Source organism: Jaculus jaculus, chromosome 1 (genome assembly GCF_020740685.1).
Source record: "Jaculus jaculus isolate mJacJac1 chromosome 1, mJacJac1.mat.Y.cur, whole genome shotgun sequence".
NCBI lineage: Eukaryota > Metazoa > Chordata > Mammalia > Rodentia > Dipodidae > Jaculus > Jaculus jaculus.
In genome coordinates, this window is record NC_059102.1 from 260,479,502 (window position 1) to 260,492,541 (window position 13,040).

The following is a 13,040-nucleotide window of genomic DNA, read 5'->3' on the forward strand; positions in this document are numbered from 1 at the left end:
ATCATAATGTCTAATAGGCAAAGAGGGGATGGTTGCGTATAGAAACCCTGAGGTGAAACTCACCCAGCATAAGTAACCAGCCTGATTGCACAGACTTCAGACAACCATGTGAAGGGGTAAGTGGATTAATCATTCCTTTGGATTCTATTTGAATATTTTTCTTCCCTTCCATATGTGTGCTCCCTCTAGGCAATTGTCTAATGTCACTTGAAATTGATGAGGGCTCTTTGGGAGGTTATTTTTGGGAAGCTAGGGAAACAACAGACAGCTGTTCTCTGGAACAAATGTCACTGGATCTGCCTCCAGTTAAGAAAAAAAAAAAAAAAACAAGAAATTGAAATGCTTAGGCATAGTGCTGTTTTCCTTCCCAGCCTTAGGTTTTTCCCTAATGGCCTGGAAGTGTCCACTGAGCTTTCTGAACATATGGAAAGCAAGAAAACTAACGTTAACTAAATACCTATGTATCATAAAAAGAAGCATGGCTTTGAAGTACAAAACTGCTTAAGCAGGTGTTCCTCAGCAGCTCTATCATAAGTGCACGATTCCAGACATTTCCTACCTTGTATACAGAGTTCTTCCTAATTGGACATTGATTGAGCACCAATAAAAGCAAAGTCATTTCTTAAAATTGGTCAAGTTCCTCCTATGCTGAGTACTTATCTTGTGCTTGTTTTCACTGCAACATTAAAAAGCCTTGAAACATGATGGAAATAAAGGTGCAATAAACAAGTCTGTTAAAAGGCTAAGCAGCGGGGCATGGTGGCACACACCTTTATTCCCAGCACTCAGGAGGCAGAGGTGGGAGGATTGCCGTGAGTTTGAGGCCATCCTGAGACTCCATAGTGAATTCTAGGTCAGCCTGGGCTAGAGTAAGGCCATACCTCAAAAAAACAAACAACAACAAAAAAACCCCAACAATAAAAGGCTAAGCAAAAAGTCTGCCTTTTGCAGGACTTGCTGAAGTAAATAAGGGGATCAATTTTTTTTTGTTGGGGGGGGAAGTGTCAAGAGATCAATGAAATAAAACTAATTGAAGTTGAGGCTTCATAGGTGTAGAAAGTTCGACCTAGATAAATCAATTTGTGTGCCAAAGAATGGAGAGTTGGGCGGGGCGGTGGTGGTGCGCTCCTTTAGTCCCAGTATTCAGGAGACAGAGGTAGGAGGATTGTTGAGAGTTTGAGGCCACCCTGAGACTGCATAGTGAATTCCATGTCAGATTGGGCTACATTGAGACCTTACCTCAAAAAAAAAAAAAGGGAATGAAGAGTTGACTTTTTAAAATGCCAGTTCAGCAACTACAATGCCTGCTGGTGGCTAGTTAAAAACTACCATCTCATTAGGCTCTGAATTCAGCTGCAAGTATGAGAACTACTATGTTTGCAATAACTGAATGCTCTGTCCTCTCATCAAAAGGAGAGATTGCTCAGTGGTTAGAGGTGCTTGCCTCTAAAGCTTGGTCCAGGTTCGATTCTCCAGTACCAACATAAAGCCAGGTGCATTTGAAATTCATTTGCATTGACAAGAGGTCCTGGTGTACCCATTCGCTTCTCTCTCCTTGCTTGCAAATAATAAAAATATTTTAATAATGGTATGTTGTGATTTGCTAATCACGGTATATTATAAGTTGTCAATAAAAATTAAAATAAAATAAAATACACACAAAGGAGGTCAGGGATAAGTGACTTTTATTTAACCCACTAGAAAAACCTCAGCTCTTTTTAAATATTTTATTTATTTGAGAGAGAGGGATAGAGAGAGAGAAGAGGCCAATAGAGAGAGAGAGAGAAAATGGGTGTACCAGGACCTCTAGCCCCTGCAAATGAATTCCAAACAAATGTGCCACCTTGTGCATCTGGCTTATGTGAGACCTGGAGAATCAAACCTGGGCCCTTAGGCTTTGTAGGCAAGCGCCTTAACTGCCAAACCATCTCTTGGCTTTTCAAGGTAGGATCTCACTATAGCTCAAGCTGACTTGGAATTCATTATGTAGTGTCAGGGTGGGCTCAAACTCATGGTGATCCTCCTACCTCTGCCTCCTGAGAGCTGGGATTAAAGGCGTGCGCAACCACGCCTGGCCCTCCAGCCCCTTTTAAAAAAAATATATGTTGTTTATTTTTTGCAAGCAGAGAGAGATAGTGAGAAGAGAAACGACAGATAATGAGCACACCAGTGCCTCCAGCCACTGCAAAGGAACACTCTAGATGTATGCTTCACTTTGTGCCTCTAGCTTTACGTGGGTACTGGGGAGTCAAACTTGGCTGTTAGTCTTTACAGGCAAGTGACTTAACTGCTGAGCAATCTCTTCAGCCCTTAGCTCTTTAATATTTAAATAACATCTCTTTAAAAAATATATTTTCATTGCTGAGCATGGTGGCACACACCTTTTTTTGTTGTTTATTTTTATTTATTTATTTATTTGAGAATGACAGACAGAGAGAGATAGAGGCAGATAGATGGAGAGTGGGTACGCCAGGGCCTCCAGCCTCTACAAATGAGCTCCAGATGCATGCGCCGCCACCTTGTGCATCTGGCTAATGTGGGTCCTGGGGAATTGAGCCTCGAACCAGGATCCTTAGGCTTCACAGACAAGCGCTTAACACTAAGCCATCTCTCCAGCCCTTAAATAACATCTTATCTTTTTGGCACTTGAGTCATACTCAGAGTTATTGAGTAGTAATGGAATTTTTTACTTATTTATTTATTTGCAACAATCGAGAAAAAGAGAGAGAATGGGTGCCCCAGGGCCTCTTGCCATGGAAAATGAACTCCAGATGCATGTGCCACTCTGCGTATCTAGCTTTACACGGGTACCGGGGAATTGAACCCAGGCCGGCTTTGCAAGCCTAGTGCCTTTAACTGCTGAACCATTTCTCCAGCCCCAGTAATGGGAATATTTTGTTCATATTGTCCAGAAAACTTCTCACACGACTTGAGTAGAAAAGCTAGAAATCACTGGTCCTCAAGAATCTTGTGTAAAGTGACAGCCTTCCAGGTTCTGCATGGAGGCCACTAACCCACTTCTCCCAGCAGGACTGCCCAGAAGAACGAAGTGCTCATGTCTACTTCCTTGTGTACCTCCGCAAGTGGAGAGGCGGGGTTGTGAGGGAATCTGCTTTCAGTAGTTACTTCTAGAGTTGTCTTAATGGCTCTAATGTTTTCCTGTTTCAAGGACTCCACTGTCAGAAGAGGCCAAACTTCTGGCACTATGGTGGATGTGCAGTGTCTAAGTGACTGTGAATTGCATGACAGACTTGAGAAGCTTGGATTTTCACCTGGCCCAATACTACGTATGTCTACAGTGAATATTAAAGGCTATTCATTGTGGTTTACAAACTGTCTCCAAAGTTTAAAGCAACTAACAATAGAAGGAACACATGCAATAAAAGAAAACATTAAAATAGAGATGGAGGGATGGTTTAGTGATTAAGGTGTTTGCAAAGCCAAAGGATCCAGTTTCGATTCCCCAGGACCCCTGTAAGCCCGATGCTCAAGGGGGCACATGTGTCTGGAGTTCATTAGCAGTGGCTAGAGGCTCTGGAATGCCCATTTTTTCTCTGTGTCTCCCCCTCCCTCTTTCTCTGTCAAATAAATAAATAAATAAAAATAATTTTTTTAAACCATTAAAATATAAAAAGGAAAACAGAAAGCCATACAGAGGGAAGAGGTAATGAATATACCCAATTCCAATTTCCTACAGATTGATTAGTATGTCCTTTTTTTTTTATTTTTATTTTTTGGTTTTTCAAGGTAGAGTCTCACTCTAGTTCAGGCTAACCTGGAATTCAGTATGTAGTCTCAGGGTGGTCTCGAACTCTCGGTGATCCTCCTACCTCTGCCTCCCAAGTGCTGGGATTAAAGGCGTGTGCCACCACATATGGCTTCATTTTTTTTTAAATACTGAAAAACCAGTTACTCTTTTAAAATATTTATTTATTTATTTATTTATTTGGGAGAGAGAGAATGGGTGCATGCCAGAGTCTCTAGCCACTGAAATGAACACCAGACACATGCGCCACCTTGTACATCTGGCTTTATATGAGTACTGGGAAATTGAACCTGGGTCCTTAGGCTTTGTAGGCAAGCACCTTAACCACTGAGCCATGTCCCCAGGATGCCAGCTATTCTTTTTCTTTTTTTTTTCGAGGTAGGGTCTCACTCCAGCTCAGGCTGACCTGGAATTTACCATGTAATCTCAGGGTGGCCTCGAACTCACAGCCATCCTCCTACCTCTGCCTCCCAGGGGCTGGGATTAAAGGTGTGCGCCACCACGCCCGGCTCAGTTATTGTTTATAATGTTAGCCTGTTTTGGGTTTTGGATGTATCCTGTAGGTAGGCTGCCCACCCCGTCCCTGTTCTCAGATGTAGCCAGTGCTTGATTCTACCTGGTAACCCACACGGGCATTGCCTGGTTGTACTGTAGAAAGAAAGCGTTCAGTGACTGTGGGGTCCACCTCATTTTAAAAGCCATAATTAACCAATAGCATAAGGGATTATAAGGAAGGTCGGAATTGACAAATAACTTGAATGCAGTAGGATCACACAGAGACACGGGACAATTTAATTTGTTTTCCACGTTCTTCTTCAGCCTCCACCCGAAAAGTGTACGAAGAAAAGTTAGCGCAATTGCTGGTCTCACCTCTCAGTGACCCACCTGCCATGGAAAGATCCAGAAAGCCAGACAGATGTGAGGACAGCGATGACAGTGAAGGTACCGTCACAGGCGCTGCTAGGTGCCACCTTCACACTGCTATAAGTGCAAGCAGGCCTGTGAAACAGCCCTGTGGCCTCAGTGCACACACAGCCTGGAAAAACAAAACAAAACAACAACAACAAAACTGTGGATGCATAAGGAACCTGAAAGTTGCGTGGGAAGAAGGATAGGCCCATTTGCACATCCTTTACCTAACTAGAGCCAGATTATGCATTGATTCCTTCAAAACTAGTTTCTACAGGTGAATCCCCCGCCTCCTCTGAGGTTCCAACCTCTGCTTTTTCTTAAATCATTCAACTTCACCATTATTTCCTTTAGATTAAATGATGCCATGCCTATTAAGAAAGATGAGCCAACTTGTAGTTCTCTGAGTACTCCCTATGCCAGCACCCTCCTGATTTACGGGGGGCTGCCGGCCGCTTTGGGATCACTGGGTGGCGGGAAGCAGTGGTCTTTGGGTCTCCGGGCTTTGCTTTCAGTGACCTTGACCCCAGCATGCACACCGTTTACAACTGCGTAAGTCATGCAATGATTTCTGCCTCAGGGTTTTTAGTATGGCCTCAGGGGTTCCCACAATGCATCCCACAAATATTTCCTAAGAGTTCTCTGTGTGCCACAGTAAAGCAACACTGTGGCAGGCCACCCCTGCGTTCTGATGTACAGAGTCCTATTGAACGCTCACAACCCTCAGCTGAAGCCCAGAGAGGGGGAGAACTGGCCTAACATCAGTTACATAGTTGGGAGGTTGTCCTAGAGGATGGGCACAGGTTGCCATGAAGTGCAGGGGCACCTCCTCCACTACCACCCTCTGTCCAGCAGCTAGAACCATACAAAGCACACAGCAGGCGTTCAGTACATGTTTGGGAGTGAAAGAGACAGAATTGGGTTGGGGATGTAGCTGAATGACAGGGCACTTGCCTAGTCCTCATAAGACCCTGGGGTTCATCCCCATCTCCCCCTGCAAATACATGCACCCTCTAGTGCTGGAGACTGAGACTTGAACCAGATCTGGCTCTCAAAATTGTGTCCTCCTGCCCCATAATCTACACATTTCTCTTTTCTGTTGTGAGGGTGAATATATTATATTTTGGACCAAGGCTGATCTATACAAAAGGATAATTTCACATACTTCAAATTGACAGTTTCATTAAACCATGCATGCTGAGAAACTCCCCATAATCCTGATATTGGATGGATACAGAGTTTTTCCCACGAGTTGGGTATAGCCAACCTCATTTGGAAAGGAGAGTGAGGCTTAGGGACAGATCCCATCGGCCATAGAACATCTTGCACACAAGTACCTCAGGCAAAGGGCTATCTGAGACTTCTGGATATAGAAAATATTCTGGGGTTGGAAAGATGGCTTAGTGGTTAAGGTGCTTGCCTGCAAAGCCTACGGACACATGTTCAACTCTCTAGATCCCTTGTAAGCCAGATGCACAAGGTGACACAAGTTCAAGGTCACGCATGTGCACAAGGTGCCACATGTGTTTGGAGTTTGATTGCAGTGGCGAGAGGCCCTGGTTCACCAATTCTCTCTCTCATAAAGGTGTGTACCACCATGGCCAGCTCCCCACTCCCCCCCAAAAAAGAAAAGAAAATATTCTGTGTTGTGTCCCAGATCTGGGTTTGTTAAAGCCCCAGGATTTAGCTCAGGGGACCAGCCATAAGAACTTTCTAGGGCTGCTACAAAGGTCAGAGCTGCAGACCCAGACTGTGCTGGCTCTGTCCTCCTTGGGACCAAACTAGTTTCCAGCATGCAGCATCTGCAGAGGTGTATTTCTGCTGGGGCTCGGAGAAAGGTGGCCCTTCCACTGTTGAGTTTGGCTGCTTTGAACCTCCAGATGCCAGCCTCCAGGTCAGAGGTATCTGCTGCAGCCCTGCCCTTGTCCTGCAGTCCAGGTTATCAGTAGCCAGTGCTGGCTCCAAGTGCCCAACCTCGTCTTCGGGTGAGGTCTGAACAGGGTATTTAAACGTGCTTATGGCAAGCCTCACAGAGCCCCTAGTGCCTTGGGAATGGAAGTTGGAACAGGAGCTGATGGAGGGGGAGGGAGTTCTTGTGGAGATTTGGCCCCTGATGCTGGTTTGGGGTAGGGCTGAGGTAGGGAGCAGGGTACAGAAAGTTCTAGACCTGTAGCAAACCTGAGTCATGCAAAGAACCAGTGCTTTTTTAGATGTTTCTCATTTTCAGTGACTTGCCATAGCTTCAATTATCTAGTCTCTTCTCTTTTTGAATGGCAGGGACTTGAGATGGGTTATCACTATTGTAACCCAGGCGGGCCTTGACCTTGTAGCGACCCCTCCTGCCTCTGCCTTTCAAGTGCTGGGATTATAGATGTGTCATCACATCTGGCCTCCACCCTCTTTTCAAACTTTGCAAATATTTCTGGCTTATCTTAAAATCCCACATTAACTAGGTGTGGTGGAGCACGCCTATAATCCCATCACTGGTCAGGCTGAGGTGAGAAGACCTCAACTGGGAAGCCAGCCAGGACTATGTAGTGAAACATTGCCTCAAAGGGAGGCAGAAGTAGGAGGATTGCTGTGAGTTCAAGGCTACCCTGAGATGACATAGTGAATTCCAGGTCAACCTGGGCTATAGCGAGAGCCTACTTCAAAAGCAAACAAAAAACCACCCTTGCCCCATGAGCAGATGGGCTGAATATACAAAGGCATCGAAGTCCTCCCTCATCTAAACATGTCACCACAGGCTGATTTCTGCCACTGGCTGTTGTGCTGCTCAGGAAGCCTCTGGCCTTCCTTCCCCAGGGTGCTGTTTGGAATAGAAAGGCAGAAGATCCTGACATTCAGAGATGTCTTGGACTCACGGCTGGTTTGCAGGAACAATGACTAGACTGAAAACAGCCGCCCAGATGAGCAGCCAGCTCCTGATGTCTCTCAGAGGCACACATATATGACAGGCAGCCCTGTCCCCAGGGAGGCCTAAGTGTGTTTCCCCAAGGCTGCTGCAGCTCAGGGGAGAAGCTTTTACTTCCCCTCACAAAAACATCCTGTGGCTGGGAGAATGCGTCTGACGCTGGGTGTTTATTTCTTCTGCGGGCTCCTATGTTCTCATGGCCTATTTTCCTTTTGTTTCTCCTGATCCAGAGCTAAATATCATTTTGAAAGGAAATATCACACTCTCAACAGAAAAAGGCAAGGAATCCAAAAAAGTATGTACAATTCTAATGCATGAATACTTTTACACATATATTAAAGATAGGACATGGCGTTTTCATATACATTAAGAGAGGAAAGATGAGTTGGAGAGATGGCTTAGCAGTTAAGGCGCTTGCATATGAAGCCGAAGGACACTTGTTTGACTCTCCAGGTCCCATGTAAGCCAGATGTACAAACTGATGTGAGCATGCAAACTCGCACATGCTCACAAGGGGGCACACGTGTCTAGACTTTGACTGCAGTAGCTGGAGGCCCTAGTATGCCAAGTCTCTCTGTCTCTCTCACTCACACTCTCGTTCCCTTGCACAGAAAAGAAAGGCCAGTCTGTTGGGCTTGTGAGAGAGTGGGGGGGGGGAGGGCAAATTGATATCCTCTGAGTAATAAAGTTTTAGTCAAAAGCAGATCATTTTAATGAAGGATTTTGCTTGTGAAATGGTGTACATAATCGAGTCAAAAATCCAGATTATTGAGGTCACTTTTGCCCCTTAGTCGAGAGCTACTATGGCTTTCCTCATCTTCACACTTAGTAAAGATCCACCATGACCTTCATCAGCATCACACTTAGTAAAGATCCACCATGACTTCCCTCATCTTCCCACTTAGTAAAGATCCACCATGACCTTCCTTATCGTCACACTTAGTGAAGATCCTCCATGACCTTCCTCATCTTCACACTTAGTGAAGATCCACCATGACCTTCCTTATCGTCACACTTAGTAAAGATCCACCATGACCTTCCTCATCTTCACACTTAGTGAAGATCCACCATGACCTTCCTTATCGTCACACTTAGTAAAGATCCACCATGACCTTCCTCATCTTCACTCTTAGTAAAGATCCACCATGACCTTCCTTATTGTCACACTTAGTAAAGATCCACCATGACCTTCCTCATCTTGACACTTGGTAAAGATCCACCATGACCTTCCTCATCATCACACTTAGTGAAGATCTGCCACAACCTTCCTCATCGTCACACTTAGTGAAGAGCCACCATGACTTTCCTCATCATCACACTTAGTGAAGAGCCACCATGACCTTCCTCATCTTCACACTTAGTGAAGATCCACCATGACCTTCCTCATCTTGACACTTGGTAAAGATCCGCCACAACCTTCCTCATTGTCACACTTAGTGAAGATCCACCATGACCTTCCTCATGGTCACACTTAGTGAAGAGCCACCATGACCTTCCTCATCTTCACACTTAGTGAAGATCCACCATGACCTTCCTCATCTTCACATTTGATAAAGATCCACCATGACCTTCCTCATTGTCACTTAGTGAAGATCCACCATGACCTTCCTCATTGTCACACTTAGTGAAGAGCCACCATGACCTTCCTCATCTTCACACTTAGTGAAGATCCACCATGACCTTCCTCATCTTCACACTTGGCAAAGATCCACCATGACCTTCCTCATCATCACACTTAGTGAAGAGCCACCATGACCTTCCTCATCGTCACACTTAGTGAAGAGCCACCATGACCTTCCTCAGCTTCACACTTCTCTTTCAGCATTCACCTAAAGCACTGAGTGCTCTTCTGGCCCCATGGGGCACATGTAATGAACATGAGTCTCTGTTCCCCTTCCCACTGAGATGTGACTTCCGCCCCCACCACAGTGAAGGGAGAGGCCTGGCTGCTTTAGGGTCCCTACCCACTGCTTCCATGGCCTGCTTTGAGGAAATCACTTAGCAGCTGTAGATTCCAGTAGCTCTGGCACTAGAACAGCATCTGTGTGGCATGCTCACTGGGCAGAGTGAGGCCTAGAATTGGTACTAAGTACAGAGTTCTCACACCCCTCAACCCTGGCCTTTTCTGCCTTCTGACCTCTGTCCATTTTTTAAAAAATATTTTCATTTATTTATTAGAGGTGGGGAGAAAGAGACTCTGTCTCGAGACACCAACTCAACCAACCAACCAAGCCACTCTGCGCAGGCTGTGGACGGCGTTCAGTGGTAGAGGAGCGGTCTAGCGCAGGCAGGGCCCAGAACTCCATCCTCAGCCTTCCTCCCTGCACAAGGAACTCTCTTCTTGCTCTTCTCACTGCTGTGCCCCAGCTTGCCCCCTACTATTATTATTTTTATTTGAACAATAGTAAAATCCTCTTGACTGTCTTGGCCTCTAACTGTTCCCAATTTTGACTTAGCTTTCCAAACAGAGGCTTAATCATGCCACTTACTTGCTCTACACCATAATGCCACTCAGCATTTCCTGTCTCTTTCCTCCTCATTGCCAGCCCAGCTGAACTGTAGGCAAGTGATGGGGGTGGAGGGGGAAGCATATGTGAGATGTGGTATAGTTCCTGCCCTAGCCCCAGCTGGTCCTCAGGCCTGGCACCCCTCTCGTTCTTCACGTGACCAGTCAGGCTTTTTCTCCTGTTAAAACCCTGTGACTTTTTAAAGGACTGTTTCAAAGGCCACTCATGTGAATCCCTCAAAAATGGCACTTCACCCCATCCAGTAGCTGAGCCTTGCACCTGATAGGAGTCCAGAGCTCTCCAAATCTACTGAATAGTTCCAACAACAATTAGGTTAGTTGCAAATGAATTCTAGTATTTAAACTACCTTCAGAGTTTCAATAAGTGCAAAGAAACCCCACTAACATGGCCGTGATATGCTGCAGCACTGGCCCCCATTCAAACACAATTCGGGTTTGATGAAGTGATTATGATAGAGTGGCAAATCAGCTGAAAGGATTTTCAAAGGTCTTCCACATGGCTCACAAAAGGAATCCTTCCTATTCACCGAAACTCTCTCCCTCAGAAGACTATATTTTTTTCTAGTTATATTAGAAAAAGCAACCTATGTGTTTAAAAACCCTGAAGTGGGATCATTGCCTGTCAGTCTTTGCTTTACATATACCTAAAACAAAGTCATGTTAATATTTTGAATTGGCAATAGAATCAAATAGAAAGTTTGTGATAACATAAAACCTTTGGATGTGGAGGACTTATATAAGCCACTTTGACTCTCTCAAGGGTTCCCCCAAAATCTGGTCAAATTTAAATCTGAAATTAAAAAAGCATTTAAATCTCCATGTAAGAGTGGCAAAAGTATGGCTATTGACATGTTTGTCTTACATTCCAGTCTTTGGTTCGTTGAGAGCAGTGGTTAGCGCTTAGTAGTCTTGTCAGGACCTAGGATGGGAGTATTTGGTCAAACACGACTTTATCTCATTTTAGTACATTTCTATTTTTGAAATATTATTTTATTTATTTGAGAGAGAATGACATAGAGAGAGAGAGAGAGAATGGTCATGCCAGGGCCTCCAGCCACTGCAAATGAACTCCACATGCATGTGCCCCCTTGTGCAGCTGGCTTATGTGGATCCTGAAGAATTGAACCTGGATCCTTTGGCTTTGCAGACAAATGCCTTAACCACTAAGCTATCTCTCCAGCCCTAGATTTCTATTATTTTAAAAAATATTTATTTATTTGCAAGCAGAGAGAGAGAGAGAAGAGAGATAGACAAAGAAAATGGGTGTGCCAGGGCCTCTAGCTGCAGACTCCAGATACATGTGCCACTTTGTGCATCTGGCTTTACATGGGTACTGGGGAATTGAACTTGAATCCTTAGGCTCTGAAGGCAAGTACGTTAACTGATGAGCCATCTGTCCAGCCCAAAGCATGAATTTATTTATTTATCCGAGAGAGAGAAAAAAAGAGGCAGGTAGATAAGAGAATGGGCACACCACAGCCTCTAGCCACTGCATATGAACTCCAGACACATGTGCCACCTTGTGCATCTGGCTTTATGTGGGTACTAGGGAATTGAACCTGGGTCCATTGGCTTTGCTAGCGATCACCTTAAATACTGAGCCATCTCTCCAGCCCTTGTTTTAGTAGATCGCTAGTGGAACATAGCCACTTTGAGACTTGGTCTATGTCATTTTCAGCACTCTACTTACCATGGTGAATGTGTATTTAGTCAATTCACCTACACAGCCTGCTGACTTGGTCATTAAGGCCCCTCAGGAAGCCAGGTTAGGGATGGGGAGTTATGCCATTGTGTTTAACTCAGCTGTATGCCCCACTGTCCTACAAAGAGTGCAAGGGGATTTGCAGTTGACTGGGAAGCAGCAGTCTACACTGGTAGGTTGCATAAAAGGGACAGCAGTGACCATGTGATTTATCATCCCAAGGGGAATGCTTTTATGAATGAAAGGGGTTGCCAGCTCAAGGGATACTGGAAGATGAGGAGTAAGGTGAGACCGCCTTGTGCAGAAAGGGCACGCGGTCCCTTGAGTTCAGTTCCGAGGGTGAGGTGTTTGTGTGTTCACAGCCCATGCTGGGAGGGCCGCTGCATCCCATAGCCTTGTTGGTGTGTGCTGGGCCTGGCTGAGGCCTTCCTCATTCTGTCCCAGATTCAACCTGCTCTTTGAGACAGAACCTGGGTGGCTCCTGCTCTCTATTCCTGGGTGTTCTCTTCTCACCTGTCACTGTCCTAAACACCCCACAGGGAGGGTCTCAGACTCTGCTCTGTGCACTCAGGCCCCAGAGCGCTTTGTCCATCAGCTGCCCAGGACCCTCTGCCCAAGAACCTTTGCTCTAGGCTGTAAAAGGTTGAAGGTGAGGTGTCTCTGACAGCTTCTGCATTCAATTCCACGCCAGGCGTATAGAAGAGGGGGCTCCTGAGTCCCTGCTGGCCACATGAGAAGGAGCCTTGGTCCTGTGTGGAGGTGGATGCTCTCTTGCTCTGCCTCCTGGTCTACACTGATTTGCCTTTTAGATAGATCTTACTGTGGTGACAGTCAGTGCTCCTGTCATGGTGTGTTGGCGACAATTCAGAAAAAGAACAGAGCTTCCACCCCTGGCTCTCAGTCATGACTAACAATCTTTTTTAGTTTTTTTTTGAGGTAGAGTTTCAGTCTAACCCAGGCTGATTTGGGATTTACTGTGTAGTCTCAGGGTGGCCTCGAACTCATGGCAATCATCCTACCTCTGCCTCCCAAGTGCTGGGATTAAAGGAGTGTGCCACCACACCCTGCTAACAATCATTTAAAAATTTTTTAGATATTTAAGAGAGATACAGAGGGAGAAAGAAAGAGAGAGGGAGAGTGTGTGTATATGTATGGCTACAAATAAATCTAGATGCATGAGCCACTCTTCAGCATCTGAGTTTATGTGAGTACTGGGGAATTG

General features: G+C 45.4%; 1 protein-coding gene across 2 annotated transcripts in view; it reads left to right on the forward strand.

The window, feature by feature from the left end:
• Positions 1 to 3,205: 3,205 nt before the first annotated feature.
• The window catches only part of Lemd1 (LEM domain containing 1), a 37,803-nt gene continuing 27,968 nt past the window's right edge, over positions 3,206 to 13,040 (forward strand). The window contains exons 1-3 of one of the 2 annotated variants that reach the window (XM_045144718.1): positions 3,206 to 3,287; positions 4,586 to 4,708; positions 7,820 to 7,884. In XM_045144718.1, coding sequence (XP_045000653.1) covers positions 3,206 to 3,287; positions 4,586 to 4,708; positions 7,820 to 7,884 — 270 coding nt within the window. The remainder of the gene's footprint in view (positions 3,288 to 4,585; positions 4,709 to 7,819; positions 7,885 to 13,040) is intronic. The other variant, XM_045144727.1, reaches the window with a different exon arrangement.